The sequence below is a fragment of the Monopterus albus genome, unplaced genomic scaffold (genome assembly GCF_001952655.1).
Source record: "Monopterus albus unplaced genomic scaffold, M_albus_1.0 scaffold37.1, whole genome shotgun sequence".
In the NCBI taxonomy this organism is placed as follows: domain Eukaryota; kingdom Metazoa; phylum Chordata; class Actinopteri; order Synbranchiformes; family Synbranchidae; genus Monopterus; species Monopterus albus.
The window spans coordinates 2,003,422-2,021,237 of record NW_018127917.1 but is presented as its reverse complement, the minus strand read 5'-3'; the positions used below and the strand labels follow the sequence as shown (position 1 = coordinate 2,021,237).

General features: G+C 39.2%; 1 protein-coding gene and 1 long non-coding RNA gene across 2 annotated transcripts; one reads left to right on the top strand and one right to left on the bottom strand.

Annotated features, from left to right (window-relative positions):
- Positions 1-7,349: 7,349 nt before the first annotated feature.
- Positions 7,350-16,579, top strand: ptgs1 (prostaglandin-endoperoxide synthase 1). The gene is made up of 11 exons (XM_020598198.1): positions 7,350-7,420; positions 7,504-7,584; positions 10,088-10,204; positions 10,723-10,863; positions 11,831-11,974; positions 12,387-12,568; positions 12,690-12,773; positions 14,241-14,487; positions 14,818-15,104; positions 15,470-15,617; positions 15,771-16,579. The coding sequence occupies exons 1-11, from the start codon at positions 7,414-7,416 to the stop codon at positions 16,118-16,120; spliced, it is 1,788 nt and encodes a 595-aa protein (XP_020453854.1). The 5' UTR covers positions 7,350-7,413; the 3' UTR covers positions 16,121-16,579.
- On the bottom strand, positions 12,475-13,708 carry LOC109959090 (uncharacterized). The gene is made up of 3 exons (XR_002274759.1): positions 13,602-13,708; positions 12,686-12,761; positions 12,475-12,554 (listed from the first exon to the last, which is right to left on the bottom strand). It is a non-coding gene; the product is annotated as an uncharacterized LOC109959090 (long non-coding RNA).
- Positions 16,580-17,816: the final 1,237 nt, after the last annotated feature.

Below are 17,816 nucleotides of genomic sequence, written 5' to 3'. Positions count from 1 at the left end.
TACACCAAATATTTCCTTAAATCCTTCTTTTTGATGAGTGCATGAAAATGTAGGATTTTTCAGAGGGGGTAAGTGCTGAGGATGTGAAGATCCATGGATTAAACAAGAATGACTGAGCCAGGCTCCAGCCAGTGAATGTTATCCTATGGGAGCTTGTTGCTGAATCAGTTTGACATTTGAAGACTCACCATCCAGCACATTCAACAGGCTGCATCTACTCTGGGATCAAACCCATCTAGATTACAGTCCTGCAGCCAAGCTTTCAACAAACAAAGGAAATGGCACATTACACCATCCCGCTCTCTGAAAAGCTGCACTGGAAAGAAAAAAAACCCCTCTCCAGTTATTTAACAAATACAAGTTTATTTGAAGTACGGACAAGGAAAAATGACGGGCTTTTTTCAGGGCTTGCACTCCATATGACAGCAATTTGGGGGTATTGTGTATTTTGGCCCAAGCGTGTGGTCTGTGATAGATGACAGGAGAGAAAATCACAAGCCGCTGGCTTGAGCACAGACATGCAAATTACTTTCAGCTGATTGCTGTATTCTGCTTGATATTTATCAAGTGGATTACAGTATGCCTCTTTATTTACAGCCAGGAAGCAGCTGATCAGTTCCACTAAAGTTGGGAGGAAAGAAAGTTGATGTTTTTCCTTATAAACCTCTCAAGTGGCCAGTGAGAGCTGTAAAATTAAGTGTATGCTCAACTGCAGCTTGTTTTACCACACTGAGCGAGACAACATCCAGAAATACAGATGTCTCAAGATTATACCAAACCCAACACTGAGGTTGGTTTGTGCCGAAAGCTTACTAACATCTTTCAAGTGGGGTGGTGCAGTGGTTAGCACTGTTGCCTCACAGCAAGGAGGTTTAGTTTTGAACCTTGCACTAAGTAGAAAAAACTTAGAAAAAATCAAGCTCTCATCCAAGAGGCTTCATCAGTTTTCTTGGATGAGAGGTGAAACATCTTTGACCTAGAAACCTAGTCCACTTGATTTTTTCTAAGTTTTTTCAGCTTACTATGACCTGGATGACTGAGAACCTGCACAGACTTACACTATATAGTACATCGTGAAATTAAGCATCATCTTTTATAAAAGACTGCTCCCAGTTTATCATTGTGCACATTCATTCAGTAGAAGACAGATAACAGTCAGAGCTGTAGCAGCTGCTCTTTTGTTTTTATTTTTAAATGAATGTATTTATTGGACTGAAAACTGTAAAGATCTATCCCCAATGCTGAAAAGATAAGGTTTCTTTTTAATGTGGGTGGTACTGCAATAAACCTGCTGATTTGATCTTTTTCAAACACAAGAAATCAATCAATCAATAAATAAAAATACTGTACCTTATAAAAGTGAAAGGAAGAGCAAAAACAATTAAAGACAAAGTTTCTTTCTATTGGGGTGTTCATAATGTATTCATTAATGTTCACTGAAAAATGTAAACATCTTTTTAGCCTAACTATAGTGAGTCTGTTTCAGCCTAAATATTAAAAGTAGTGTCTCTAGATTATTTGCATCTTTATTGTAATTTCCTCAAAAATATAATAGCACATAAACTATTTCTGTGCTACTGTTTATAAGCCAGGCAAAAATACTATACATAAAGGTTATACAACTTTCCTCAAACCTCAGTTGTAAAAAAAAAAAAAAAATGACAGAAAAAGAAGTGAAAATTGGTATAAAAATAATTAGGTTCAATCACTTCCTGTAGGCTCAATGAACAACAGGACAAATAATACAGGAACACATAGTTACAGCTTTGTTTGGTTTCATTTAGCCCTGGTCTGGCCTCTGATCAGCATCCAGCTCTTTGCCTCATCTCTAGATGTGTTCGAGGACTTGGGTCTGTGTCAGAGATCAGCTACTTACCCAATCACGTAACCAGCTCCAGAAGGAAAATTACTTCCTTCCGACCACTTGCGCTCACCTGCAGTGACCCGGAGCAATCAGAGGTGAGCAGCGCTCCTAATCAGGGAGAAGCCCTCTACTGCCCACCCAGCCTCCTCCCTCGACCAGGCCAGCTCTGAGTTCAAGTGTTTAAACTGTCACATCAAATAGGCCCTGTGTGGAAATTACTCGTGCAGGACGTATTGTGTGTTTAGTTTGATGCCGAGTGCAATATCCTGCTGCTCTGTGGATCCTAGCAGCTCCAGGTGTAGAGCAGCAGAATCGACCAGTGTCAAGAGGAGGTGGCTGCTCGCACTCTGCTCTGCCAGGGGAAGTGTAGAAGGTGGGACAGGAAACAAAGGGGTGTTTTAGTAAAGAGCGCTCCAAAGGATCTAGAACCTGGAGCACAACCAGGACTCCCTCAGTGTTTATTTTGATAAGTGTACCTCTGGCAATGCACCATATTGAGCTGAAGTGTGATAAAAAGCAGAGAAACTTCTGTTCCAGTGTCACATTGATGGATAATCAGCTACAAATGCACCCTTAACTTTTGAGGGCTGGACTCTATACCATGAACACTTAAAATGTGGTTTGTGTGACTACAGCGCAGCAAGGGGACTCATGTTTTTTTTACAGTGAACTGTGCCAGCTCTCTGACAGCTGATGAATGAGTCCAAATCTCGCTCCTCCCACTGAGCTCAAATGCAGCATGTAGTGTAAAAAGTTTGACCACTGTGACCACTTACAGTCACGGTACAATATGTGGACCCAGTGATTATCTACAGCATATGAGTGAATTAAGCTCAGCAAACATGAAAAGTAACAGACAAACAAAACTGGTATGGTAAATGTATGCTATGCTCACAAGCTAGTAGCTGAATTTGCCTGTCTACTGTTTGGCGCTGGGCATTTAGCATACAATCACTTGATCAGTGCTTTTGAATTACATGCTATGGCTGGTACGCTGAACCTCAGCCAAGTTTTCATCGGCAGACTACCAAAACAATGAACTCTCTGAGGGTCAGTCACATTACGCATAGGCCTTGTTCAGACCTGGCGTTAACATGTGTCCTGGGAATTCCAAACACAAGTGGCTAGTACTAATGCCAGGTGTGAGCACACTCCAGGACAGAGTCAAATCCAATCACACAGCACATATTCGAAGGTGGTCTGGGACACACGTGTCCACATTCTCTTCCTAGTCTGAACACGAATGTGTCCTGGGACAGATTGAGTAAGTAATACATACATGTTGTTTTGCACTATTTATACATCTGTACATTATGCCCGAAAAGACATAGAGCACAGTACATTTGTATATCTTGGCTCACTGGGTATGTGTGTGCTACTAACAGACAGAGGTGATCAACAACAGCTTGCAGAATAATGGAATGGCTTCCTTTGCAGTTTAAATAATCCGGGCAGTGAGTGCATCTAACATTCTGGATGATTAGGTTTGTCTGGAACACCAAGGAATTGTGTTGTTTCGATTTCCTCTTTGTATTTGCATGGCAGATCTTCTTCGTCTTGTTATTTCTGGCTGCTGCCTCTGAGGGTTTAAAATTAAAAACGCATTTGGTATTTGCAAGGGGAAATGATGTACGTGTTTATTGGATGGGGGGCGGTCAGATCCAATCACTGAGGAGTCATTTGTGTACGCATGTTAATGCCAGGTGTGAACACGCTCTTAGAGCTGTGTTCAGATTTCCCAGGATGCATGTTAATGCCAGGTCTGAACAGGGCCATGGTCATTTAATCCATTGTTAATATGTTAAATACTGACTAGTGCAGCTTTAAGTACAGTTGGGCTACATACTAAATGTTACTTTAAACCACTGCCTACAGTAATTGTGGACCACCAGCTGACTTCAGAGGTCAGTTCTGTCTACAGTCAGCTGCGTCACCTAACAGGCTTAACAAATAATACCTGGTGGGATATTTGAGGTCCCACTGCTGTATGGCTTTGTCAGAAACCTCCTCTGACATAGTGCATGATGCCCTCGTCTATAAATGCCTGTTGCTGCTCCTTCAGTTGGGCTGGCTTGTTCCACAACTGGACAGGAAGTCTGCTAATCTGTAACCTGATCCGGGGGAAGGAAGAAGCCAGAAACCGGCCTCCAGTGCTTTCGCCAATCGTATTCATCACCAGAGCTGGACCGAGGCTCGTTTGGAGTGGCTTAACTAAACATCTCTGTAAAATAAATGCTTCCAGGTTACTCCCGGTCCAGGTTTGACTCACAGGAGCATCTGACCTCAATTACCAGGAATGCTATAGGAAGAAATGAGCCTCGATCTACAGCCAGTGCCAGCAGAACCATGGCAACCAGCAGCATGTCTATGAGCCCTTGGTGGATAGAAGTCCTTTTCAGGTACTTGTAAGGCGGGAAACAATGATTTGATAATTAGTTCCTGATGTGTCTCATTCTTTTTTTATATCAATCACGTCTAGGAAACAAAACGTAATTCAAATACAGTTTACTGTTTGATTCTGCAGAGGTTGGTTTGGCTGGTGTATTAAACATCCACTGAAGAGTGATGTATGGACGCCACAGTCCACGCAAGCTTTGGTTAAAAAACTTCAAGACTAAACACTACAGAAACACAAAGTACTGAAAACATAAAAAAATGATTATTTCTAATCATTTCTGATTATTTCTAAATGTATCCAGAGTGAAACAACCACAACTGTTGACACGTAGTGTACTGATCCATCTAAATAATGAGTGTCTCAGTCTCAGTGGGAGGTACTGTAAAGATGTTGTGCTACATTCCTGTGCTCCTCATTTATTCCTAATTATCGTACAGTTCTAATGAAACAATAGTTGACACTGCTACAAATGCAGAAAATAATATTTACCTGCTGTCGTTTGTTTGTCACTGATTTTAGATTTAAACAGATTGAATGTGAAGGGTAAAACTGTAAATGCTTACCACTTAGAGTAATAAAATCCTGACAGGAACAAAACAGTTTAAAATAAACATACAGGAACAACAGCTTCAGACTGATTGAACTAAAAAAAATTATAATTTCTTTGAGTCGGGTGGAAGGAGGAATTTTTCATTCACATGCATTTAGTGTATGATATCACAGTTTCAGTAGTTCATTTTAGCTAAACTGTTTATCAAAAGAAAATCCGATTTTCAAACATGTTAATTTTTAAAGTCACATTTGTTCAGCATATCCTTGCTGTAGATTCGAAACAATTATTTCTGAGGAAGACTGTAAGATGTTCACATTAGTTTTGGGAGCATATACAGTAGCATACTGTAGGAGCATCAGGATTGTCTCTTTGTCTTGCAGCTAAGGCTGCTCACAAACACACCCTACAACACAAACTTGGCAGACAATACATCACGCTCTCAGAGTGACAAGAAGCTGAGCTCATACAGTTCTGGGCTAAAGTGGAACAGCATGTGAACCACAATGCATAGTGCTGCCTCCTCAGAGATGACGGGATGTTGAAAAGGAATATTATCACTGCTCTTGTGGTTTATGGTTGGCAGGACGATTCAGCTGTTGAAATTTAATGTAACAGATTGAGAAAAATTAAACCTGACAAACTGACTTATAATGAAATAAATAATTTTCTGACACTGCTCCAGTTTAAATAAACATATTCAGTGACATAATATGAAGCATCAGAGAGATATGGAATGTAAAAGTTTAGAAGAGTTAACTGAACATGGTTCATGACTGAACTTCTCTCCATGTGGACATTGCAGAGAAGCTGGTCCTAAAATTACTACAGTATGTAAGAAACTACTTTTACTTCAACAGGCGAAAAAGATGCCAATTACCAACCAGTGTCAGTGTTTATGTCTTGAGTTACTTTTTAACTGCTGACCTCTGCAGGGTGTTTCCGAGCCTTCTCATCACTGTATGATCAGGAAGACAAAGAGAGCGAGGAAGCTAGCAAACAGAACACATCCATAGCAATAGAAATAGTCAAGAAACTTAAAAAAATTAAATAAAATATTACTTTATTGGGCATGGCTATAGAACATAGGTAGACAGTGTTACACCTACAGTTTATTTATATCCATATGAGCAACAGCTGTAGCTACTAAATAACACACAAAGCATCTAACATCCATATACAGAAATGATATCAATGACAAACACAATGCTATGATACAAAAACCTGTCTAGTACAGTAAATAGCTGTAATATACCACCAATTCTTAGAGAACTGAAGTTACCAATAAAACAACACAAAGACAGAAAGAGCTCTCTCCATCAGTATCGGTGAGGTCAGATCACCAGCCGGGAAAGTCCCCTGGGGCTTCAGACATCCAGGGGCTCCAATAATCACACATTTACTCCGTATCACTTCTGTTAACATAACCTGAGTGATCAAACATTATATAGAAATCAAATAGAGTATCAGATGTGATGCACCCTGCATCCTCCAAGTTGTGGACCCATGGATGGATCATTGGGCATAGGTCCAGGAGCCCAAGCATCTAGGAGGGCCCCTGGGCCAAGGGTTTGACTGCTAAGCTTTTTTGTTAGAAATAAATGACTTGAAAAAGACAAAACAACCACAAAGACATGCAAAACTACAACAAATAGATGAATAATAAAGGAGCAAAAAGACTCAAAACAACTACAATAATACAAATCAGCTATGTAAAACAACCACAATGAGTCACAAAAATACTACAAAAGCATGCAAAATGATTACAAATAAGTGCAGAATGACCATGCATATCATCATTTTGGGTCTTTTTCAGTCTGGGTCTCTCACTCCATTGCACATATCTGTGCCCAAGGACCCTTTGTCTTGTAATCTGTCCATGTGTAGACCTTTATTGTCTTAACATTAATAGCTGAATTCCATTATGTGTCCCACTAAACAATACCACTCAGCAAGCATGCACAATACCATGATCCTGGAAATGGCTCACACAAATGTAATGCAGCCATTGTGAGTGTTATCACTTACACCTGTGCTTTTTCCTACTATGACATCTCAAAATGCCTGTTCTGAAAAATGCCTGTGATCACTGTAAAATGTAGGAAAATTAATTTGAAAGTCTACAAGGGAGTTACAGTATGTTCATTTGCCAGCAGGTGGAGATGTAGTGCTTTCAACTTTTCCTTGAGTTTCACTGGGTTTTTGTTTCCTTTCACTATACTGATATGAATGACACATAAAAACATTATTGGACATCATTTGAAGATAGGACTGTTTACTCTAAACAAAATGCACAGTAGATTGGTTTGCACACTATCCTGAGAGCAACCAATCTAAAAATGATCAAATCTAAATTATTTGGCACCAAATGGCAGTGAGTTGCAGTGGGGTTTCCTTGAAATCTATAGATGACTAAATGGAGGAAGTAGAGGAAACAGTGTTACCGCCTATTAAAAAGCCAGTAGACCATGTCAGTCAGTGCTGTTATAGAGGGAGTAACCAACCCCCCATCTCTCAAATCTTTTCAGAAACACAATATAACTGTGAGCCAGTTTTAGACAGCTCTAATTTAATTTTGAGCTTTAGTAGGGTGAGGCAGTCATGAGAGGTGAGTTCAGATTTTATTTTGTTCAAAATCTGCCCATAACAGTTATGATATTCAATCATCATTGATTTTGTTTTTTTTAATAGAGTTTAGCATCTTCTCCATGTGGATGTTTATCAACCTGGTGCTGCTGGGGAGCTCATCATGTGCTGATGACACAGGTGTTGGTAAGCAGGTTTTGCTTTCATCTCAACTTAAGACAGAAATGTTTTTGTTTTTAGTCTATTCTCACTGATAACCAAATATTAGAAACACCTGTCAATGAAGGAATAGCACATAATCACATCTTCCCAAATGATCATATAGTTGATTTAATGTCTCTCTGAAACAGTTTCAACACAGACTGAACATTATCACCTTCATGAAGGAGGATTTATTGCAGCACTGTTATGTTAGAATGACTTAGTCTTAGCTATGAGACCTAATAAACTGAGTGTATACGGCATTGTGTTGTTGAATGTTGTACATAACCCAGTATTCTCCTTTAGGTTACTTGTCATCAAGTTGTCTTTCTCTTCCTTCGGTTTGTCATCCTCTCAAATAGCTATGTTTTAATAACCGGTTGTGGAAAAAGTATTCAGAACCGTTATTTAAGTAATGAATACAACAATATACAGTACAAATACTCTGTTGCGAGTAAAAATCCAGCATTAAATATTCTACTTTAGTAAAAGAACAAACATATTGCCAGCTTAATGCACTTCAAGTATCAAAAATAATCAAAAGCCGTGGAGCTCTCAAGGTCCCAAAACCTGTGCAAGTTGTGCATACAAGATTGTGTGCACAAGTGTAACAAAATAAAAACAGAGTAATAGTCGAAGCTGATAAACCTCCAGTTGTGATGATATATATGATGTGAGGCTGACAATGGCACAACTGTTTGGTCTGATTTGATTAAGTTCAGGTCACTTCATTTAAGTTTAATTGGAAATGTTATTTTATTTTTAGCCTTGTGACACGTCCAGGCTGTTTCCTTGGCCTTTATTTACCCAGTGCAGATAGGCTCTATTCCCAAACGGATACATGGATAAATGGACTTGTGTGCAGCTTAGAGAGTAATGTAGATCATACCATAGGGAATATTAGCAATGTTAAAAAATGTTTGCTTTTTGTGTGAATTTGCACAATGAAGCAGAAGAAGGTAACTTTGCATGTGATCTATCCTGGGCTTCCCTGTAGAGTTCATCCTACATATCAACACATCTGTAGTATTTAGAGTAAAACATGCATGCAAAACTAAATCGATCTGCTGTCCCTGTAGGGCAGACATGCTTATCTGTGGTCTCACTCAACAGCCCATGAGGAAGGAAAAAGCTGCAGTGTCACATTATCTCAATAAACTTCTGCAAGTGTAAGGGGAGCACAGGAAGCCATAATACAACAGCTCAATGTTAAAAATACAGAGAGGTGGTTGAGATACATACTAGGAAGAGGCAGAAACTTTTTACCCACATGCAAAATTTAGTAAACCAGTTCTTATGTTGCAACAGCACGCATGTGGAAGCTATCCAGTAGAACTGCAGTCTGATCTATTGGCCACTGAGCAGCTCATTTTCGCCTCAGTGGCAGTGACTATGTTTTCAGGGTAGTGTTAATGTTAGTTAGTTAATGTTAGTTATGCGTTTAGGGTTATTTTCAGCTTTAAAGGCAATGATTTAATGGGGCATGTGTGGTATCAGTACACACTTATTGTATATGTTAATTAATTCAGCACCTTTAGGTCATCTGTCTTTGGTTTCCCAGCTTTCTTTCAGTATTATTACAACATCTGAGAGTCACTTCAGATGGGCAGGTTTATTAACCTGCATCTTGCCAATACCAAACTGTGTACTATTACTACTTATATGGTTTGTTTGGTTTAGGTACATACCAAAGAAACAACTAATAAATATTCTAATTCTAATAGCTTAGGTTGATTGGTGTCTCTAAAATTGCCCATAGGAGTGTGTGTGTGTGCGTGTGTGTGGTTGTTCATTTCTGTGTTAGCCCTGCGATGGATTGGCGACCTGTCCAGGGTGTACCCGGCCTTCGCCCGATTGCCGGCTGGGATTGGCTCCAGCCCCCCCGTGACCCCGTTCAGGGACTAAGCGGTAGAAAATGAATGAATGAATAAATAGCTGCTGTCATCCTACAACTATGTACAAATTATGGGACAAGCAAGACACCTAGAAAATAAAAAGCACACAATGACTACAAATGATGGAGTGTCTTATCGTTTCTCTTCGCCATGGTTTTGTCATTGTGTCATTCTGTAGTTGTTTTGAGTCTTTTGGTCAATTTGTGTTCATTTTGTGAATTTTTTTAGTGTTTCTCTCTTTGCATCTCAGTAGTGGTTTCATGTCTTAGTAGTAGTTTGATTTTTGATGTTTTTCTAACGACCTGTCCAGGGTGTACCCCACCCCTCGCCCGCAGCTGGCTGGGATTGGCTCCAGCCCCCCGTGACCCTGTTTGGGACAAAGCGGTATAGAAAATGGATGGATGGATGGATGTTTTTCTAAAAGGACACAGAGGTTCATCTTCTTACTCAGATAGGAGACAGCAGGGGTTGGGTTGCCCATTAGATTCCAGAGAGAACCTGTGGCAGCCCCTGAGCCTCACAGTCTAACAGGAGCTTCCAGTGACACCAGTTATTCATACAATACAAAAGAATTTTTTTTTTTTTTTTTGCAGTGAATCCCTGTTGTTACTACCCGTGTCAGAACTCAGGAGTCTGTGTGAGATTTGGTACTGATCTCTTCAAATGTGACTGTACTCGTACCGGCTTCTATGGAGAAAACTGCACTGTTCGTAAGTAAGCAAGTAGGCTCATTGAAAAGTCACAGCCCAGCTGTCCTCCAAATGATGGTGTGTTCAACCTCTAAGTATCTTTGTTAGCTTAATGTCTAAAACACTACAGTACTCCCAGGCTCTTATTATATTTGCATCTGCCCATTACAGAGTGTTTCCACAGCAATGAAAAAACAGAAAAAAAAAGTGCTCACAATCCAAAATTTTAATCCATTCATTTATTTCTATACTGTAATATTCAGCTTGTGGTCATTTAATAATATTCAGAATCTTTTCTTTAACCACTGGCAGGTAGATAAAAGGACTGTAAATGTGCATAATCATTTCTGAACCTTAAAGTAATTTGAACCATAGTCCAACTTTGATCTTTTCCTAAATTTAACAAAGCTAATTTGGAGCTTAAACCTAACCAAACTTTTACCATATTGTTGTAATGTGAGAAATGTTTTAAATGCTAATTTGGGGCTGTTTCAGAAGACACTAACAATATTTATTCTTGATCCTTGTGTGCACTGTAGCTGAGTTCTGGACCAGAGTTCATCTAATGCTGAAGCCCAGCCCTAAGGTGGCTCATTACATCCTCACCCACTTCCAGTGGTTCTGGTACCTTGTCAACAACTCTTTCTTGCAAGACACCATTATGAGATTAGTGCTGACGGGTGAGTGATAAGGTTAAAACACCCAAACATGATGACCAATCAGCAGAATCACAAATAAATCAATATAACTTGCATTTATTTTTTTCCCAGTATTTGCTTTAGTTCTGTTATGTCTGTTCACAATATGATACAAGTGCCATATATATACACACACACACACACACACACACACAGAGAGAGAGAGAGAGAGAGAAACCTACCAAGTGAATAAAAGAGCTTAATTTAATCTGAGCACCAAGTGCTTATTTTAATGTGTTTTGTGATTATAAAGATTAAATTTTAAGTTGCAGAAGACTGATTGTGGCCACAAGAGGAACTGACTTAAAGTAAGCATCAGGATTTCCTTTGATAATATTGCTAGTAAGCAGTCTCAGGCTGAGAGAAGAGATTAAGATTGGTGCCATTTCCCTTATTATCAACAGAAAAGGTATGTTCGATTGCCCCTCACTTGGGCAGTCAGTTCCAAGCCCGCTGGTTCTTTAAAAATAGATCATGAACAGAGCTTCATTGAAAATCGCCTTAAGTATTTGACAGACTGGGGACTATTTTCAGCTGTAGATTATAAATTTGTTGTGCAGGCATTTACAACAGCTGGATGATGTTTGTGTGGTTTGAGTAACAAACTACAGTGCCCATGTTGAAGGACATGGAGTAACACAGCCCCTTCTTTGCAATGGGTGACAATTGATTTGCTGTAATAGAACAAAGAGGAAGTGGGACAAAGGAGTGAGCTCCATTAGGCTTTAATTACAACATAAATACATGCTAAGATCACTTCATTGTTGGTCTTTTCATGGGATTTATTGAACTCTCTCTCTTTCTCTCATATATATACATGCCATTTGCCTGAGAATTAATTAAGTGCCCAACTATGGTGGTTCATTATTTCCAATGAAAGGTTCTCAAAACAGGACATGCATGAAAAAGAAGTTCGTAGTCAACTGCGCTATGTCATTTTCTCCTAAAGTCAGAAGCAACATCATACCAAGCCCTCCGACCTACAACACCAAATATGGATACCTGAGCTGGGAGTCGTACTACAACGTCTCCTACTACACCCGTCTCCTCCCTCCTGTACCTGAAGACTGCCCTTTGCCCATGGGAACTAAAGGTGTCACTGTGCTGTTCTGAGTTCCTCTTTTGTAGCATAAACAATTTGCTCATACTCCAATTCTAGTTCTTCCAATTCTTATATTCCTTCAACCAATTTTGAGCTAATGTCAATAAAATTTAATACTTTTTTGATGTTTTTTCCACATTAAAAGCCTACTTGTAAAGGCTGGAAGACTTTTAATGTGAAAATTACAGCAGTGTTGAGTTTAGTTGTGGAAATTGACATTATCCTGAATTTATAGAGGCAACAAGGAAACACTGAGAAAGTTTGGAGTTTATATTCACTGCAGAATAGGGTAAATTAGAAAGAATACCGTCCTGTCCCAAATAAAAGCTTTGTTCACTATTTAAAAAATGTTTACACAGTGCCCCAAAGTGCTCCTGATGACATCTTAAAATATCTATTACAGGTAAACCTGTTCTTCCTGATCCCAAAGTGCTGGCTGAGAGGTTTTTTAAAAGAACCAAATTTCGACCAGATCCTCAAGGAACCAATCTGATGTTTGCCTTCATGGCCCAACACTTCACCCACCAGTTTTTCAAGACAAACCATGACGTTCATGGGGGCTTCACCAAGGCTATGGGACATGGGGTGAGATATATTGTATGTTCATCAATCAGCTACAACCAGGAGTTCACTTAGACAATTAGGATTAAAATATGTTTAATATTTGAATTTTTTGCCAAATGTATGAATTTTCTTACTAACCCAGGTAGATGCGAGCAATATTTATGGAGAAACCCTCACACGCCAGCTTCAGCTCCGGCTTCATAAAGATGGAAAACTGAAATATCAGGTAAAAAAAAGAAAAAGACATTTTAGGAAACATTTACATTTTACATGCTTACTTGCTGTTGAAGACTGATATCACTCATGTCTGTATGTGACTCTGTAGCAAGATAACTGCACAAGAACTGATCGCCAAGAGCTATGTTCTGTGCATCTCAGTGGTATCAGTATTAGATAACCCTCTCTTTGTGCGTCACAGTTTCTGAGAATGTTTTTCTGATAGCAGTGATACTTTATAGATAATCATATGACCCTAAAGTGGTTAAAGGCAGATAACGGTTTGTAAAGGCACTCCCTCAAACCATTATCTAACAATCTACTTGAGGATATTTCATGAATATGACACTGTGGTACTTTTGAATCTAGCCATGACCATCAGCACTGAGTTTGTGTTGGGTTTGGGCCAAAATGCAACTCAAAAGGAAGTCTTTAAAATTCTTTTAGCAACTTTAATGAAAATTGCCATCAGGTGGAAAAGAACAGGCACATAACAAAGGCCTGATGTAAACCAAATAGACTTCTCACAGACATGGACAAACCAAAAACTTACAGTATGTCTGAACAAAAAGGCTTAAAAACTTAAACATAACATTGTCAACATGCAATTGACAATTCCACACAGTTAACAGAACTTGTCTGCACAAGTTAGTGGGCTGAACGGGAATACAGAAGCAAAGAATGCTCAAGACTGAAACCACCAACCTAGTCAGAACTAAAAACAAAATAGCAAACCCCAACAGAAAAATGATAAGTAAAAACAAGAAGAAAATATTTGGTGTAACCTAAATAAACTACATGCAACAAAACTGAGGCAATGCATGAAAACAAAACTGACCAGCACATAAAGGGGTGAGTCCTTAAATAGCCCACAGGAGGGTAACATAAAGAGCATTAATCCATGAAGTTAAAAAAAGCTAAAGCAAATTCTTAAATAAGTACTACAAACCAACGAGCATGTGATGACAAGCTGATGGAGGTGAGTGATTATAAAAGACAGACAGGCAGGGATAACGAGCAGCAGGTGAATGTGACTGAGGTCAATCATGGAGAGTCAAGTTGGGCTGGTGAGGATGGCACAATACAGGAAATAATTTCAAAACAGGAAGAGCTTAACACAGGAAGTGGCCAGGTAACCATGACACTGTGGGTCAACAAATGTACTGTAAGGATTTAGGATGGTGAAATGGTTTAAAGGGGGAATTACTGTAAGAAAAATTACAGATGCACACTGAAGAATCCCCGGCTGTTGGCTCAGTTTTACAGGTGTCAGGGTTGGTGTTTTTGTTTAATGGCTATGCAGGTGATAAGGACTCCTTATTTTGAATGTTGGTGTCAGATCACTCTGAGACAGCCATTTGATTTGATTACGTTGATGACCAGCATTCCCAGTGGGTTGTAGAGGAAGTGCTGTTTCTGTTGTCTGAACCGTCCCTTACACCCTCATATGTTGATTGCTGTTTTTGTTTTTCTAAAGTTAGTAAAAGGTGAGATGTACCCACCTACAGTAGCCGAGGTCCCTCTGCACATGGTGTATCCTGCAGGTTTCTCTCCAGAGCAGCGTCTGGTCACTGGTCAGGAATTATTTGGTATGCTGCCAGGCCTTACCATGTACGCCACCATATGGCTGAGGGAGCATAACAGAGTCTGTGACATCCTTAAGGCAGAACATCCCACCTGGGATGATGAACAGCTGTTCCAGACCACCAGACTCATCATCATCGGTGAGGGCATCAGGAGCAGACATACACAGTTTAAATCACAAGTTTGTGTCAGTATTGGCAAATCGTTTTTCTCTATGGCACAATGACTAGAACTAACACAGTACTGCTTTGTTCTAAAAATAATTCTTAATTTTTAAACTACATTATATCAGCCAGTGTTGACAGACTCTTGACCATTAAGAACTCATGTTAAAAACTGTCCTTTCCTCATTGCAGATCTGGCAGTCCTTTACAAATTCAGTTTAAATGTCCATTTTCCAGCTTCTTCTAAATGTTTTTCTATTTTGATCAAATCTGGCCAAATTAAGAAATGGTATTTTTGTCCCCTAGGAGAAATTATAAACATTATAATAGAAGAGTACGTGCAGCACCTGAGTGGTTACCTGCTGAAGCTGAAGTTTGATCCCTCCCTGCTCTTCAGTGAACGTTTCCAGTACAGCAACCGCATTGCTCTGGAGTTCTGCCACCTCTACCACTGGCACCCGTTGATGCCTGACAGCTTTCTCATCGATGGAGATGAAATCCCATACTCCCAGTTTTTGTACAACACCTCACTGCTTATGAATTATGGGGTGGAGAAGCTGGTGGATGCTTTCTCTCGACAACCTGCAGGACAGGTAGTGGAAGTATATAGAAGGTCAATGATATGACACAGCTACAGTTACGATCTTGTTAGTTTAGTTGTTTTATTTGATTCTGACAACTGGAAATTGAAAATAACTTCCCCATATATGATATACTGTATAAGTAAGGGAAAGACAGATAACTAAAAAGCCCAGGTAAGATTAAATTGAATTTGTTTTGTCAGACTACTGTTTGTCCTCCATCTACAGAAAGCATCTTCGTTTTTGCACACTGCTATCTGTATATGAAACATCAGTTGTTACCTGTTAAGCAACCAGACAAAGGACTGTTTAGGACGCTGATGACATTACTAAACAGTTCATTAAAATAACATTGTTGTAACCTTTCTGCCTTTCAGATAGGTGGAGGTCGCAACTCTCATGAAGCGGTGCTGAAAGTGGCAGAAATGGTCATCAGAGAGTCTAGAGTAGTACGTGTGCAGCCCTTCAATGAATACAGGAAGAAGTTTAATCTAAAACCATACACGTCTTTTTATGAATTCACTGGTAAGCAGGCAAGATATTAAGACTTGCTTTTGAAACTCCCTTTGCATTCCTCTTTTATTTCTGACACATGCTTGTCAAAGTCAGTGTGTAACAGTGTGTAATAACCTAATACAGTTTACAAACTAAGTGAGTTTTCTGCTGTTTTCCCAACAGATGACATAGAAATGGCCAGAGGTTTAGAGGAACTCTACGGGGACATTGATGCTTTGGAGTTTTACCCCGGAATCCTACTGGAGAAAACACGTTCTAACGCCATATTTGGTGAGAGTATGGTGGAGATGGGTGCTCCCTTCTCCCTGAAGGGTTTGCTGGGAAACCCTATCTGCTCTCCAGAATACTGGAAGCCCAGCACCTTTGGGGGCATGACGGGCTTCAATATTGTCAAAACCTCCACTCTGAGGAAATTGGTGTGCCTCAATACCAAGTGGTGTCCGTATGTAGACTTCCATGTTTCACGAAATGAGGACAAAGTAACACCAAGGAAAACATCTACTGAACTTTAACAAATATTTACCTGATGGCCACTGACTGCGGAGGATGCCAGACCATAACTGTCAGTCTTCTCTGAATCTGTTACGGTACCTCCTGAAAATGCAGCTGATAAATTACATTCTGTATTTTCTGAAGATGTATTGCCATTTAGCAAGTAGGTTCCTCTGAACTTCAGAAATGTATTTTCTTTTGCTTATGGTGTAACAGCTTGACTATTTCACCTTGTTCCTTTCTGTGGTGGCATTACATAGCCTAATGTTCTTGAAGAAAAACAAACAAAACCCTAACATTAAGACAAATACCTTTTCAAAGAAGAGAGTGAATCCACTGAATTTTAAATTTGAGGAAATAATGTATGAAATCTAAGAAGTAATGATCTGCGAACATTATTTGTTTTTCATTTTAGCTGACACCATATGTCATGTATAATCTGTTCAATAGAAAATGCTGACATTTTAAAATAAAAGTTATTTGAGTCTGTAGTGTTTTTTCCAGGTTATTAAATTTTGCCATTTTGACAAATTTTGGCATTTTGATGCCAATTTTGACATTTGAGATGCCTGTGACTCTTCCTTTAGTGCCACCAATAAGTCACAGTTTTTAACGTATCCCATGAAAGATTTCAACACCCATGGCCTCGATATTCTACCAACTATAGCGAGTTTTCCTCCAGTTTTGACCATGACGGTGACATCTGGTGTGTTTTTGTGTGAGAAATTTCTGAATAATTTGAATTGGGAAAAACCTACAGGCTCAGTACTAAATGGCTGAATGAGATGTGTCTGTTTGAGTTCTCACACTGGCTGTTTGTCTCCTTGTATGCTTGAAAAAAGCAGTAATAGATTGTAGTGTTCCTGGTGGTAAAAAAATAAACAGTGTTACTTCTGTGTTTCACGTGTACATGTAAAATTTGAGGTTCTCACAAATGTGCACAAGGCAGAGCATGACACCAAAACCACTGTGTCATGAAGGCAGTCAGGCTGAACGTACGACACTATACTGTGTAGCTGCTATAGTAAGGAACCAAAGATGAAAAACATTTGTGTCTTACTGTATACATCATGTAATTAAAGCTCAAACAGCAGGATGCAAAAGCAAATTTAGAATTTACCTCTGAACCTAATGGAAATATGTTTTTTACGGCGATAGATTGTAAACTATTTATACTATCATGTCTAACATGAATGACTTTAATGAGAAAGAGTCTGGTTGAACTGACCACTGTGGGTTAGTGGGTTTAGTGTACTTGTTGGCTCTCTGTCACATTCTCATGATTCATCTCAACACTTGAGCCATTGTCAGTGGTGTTAGTAACACATTTCCTACTATAACAAGTCAAAAGATCTGCTGTGAAAAAGGCTCATTACTCTGCAAAGAGTGATTCAAATGTACTGACTCAGTGTAAATTAAATATTATATAGAAATCATAATCAAAACCAAAGGCATCGTCAGACCCTTTTTACTGTGACATGTACCCCAGTATTGATCTACTGTGCCCCACTAAAATCACACATCTGAGCTTTAACAAGCTCCTATATTTGGCAGTGGATTCATTTAGATTGATAACGTGAAAAGAAATGTTCTTGATGTATGTTGAAATAAATGTTTTCATAAAGGTTAATATCTTTACATTTTTACCTTTTCCAGCAGTTCCTGTTGGCAGCAGGCAGTGGAATAGTGGGCTAAGCAATAAACTTTCAAGAAAAA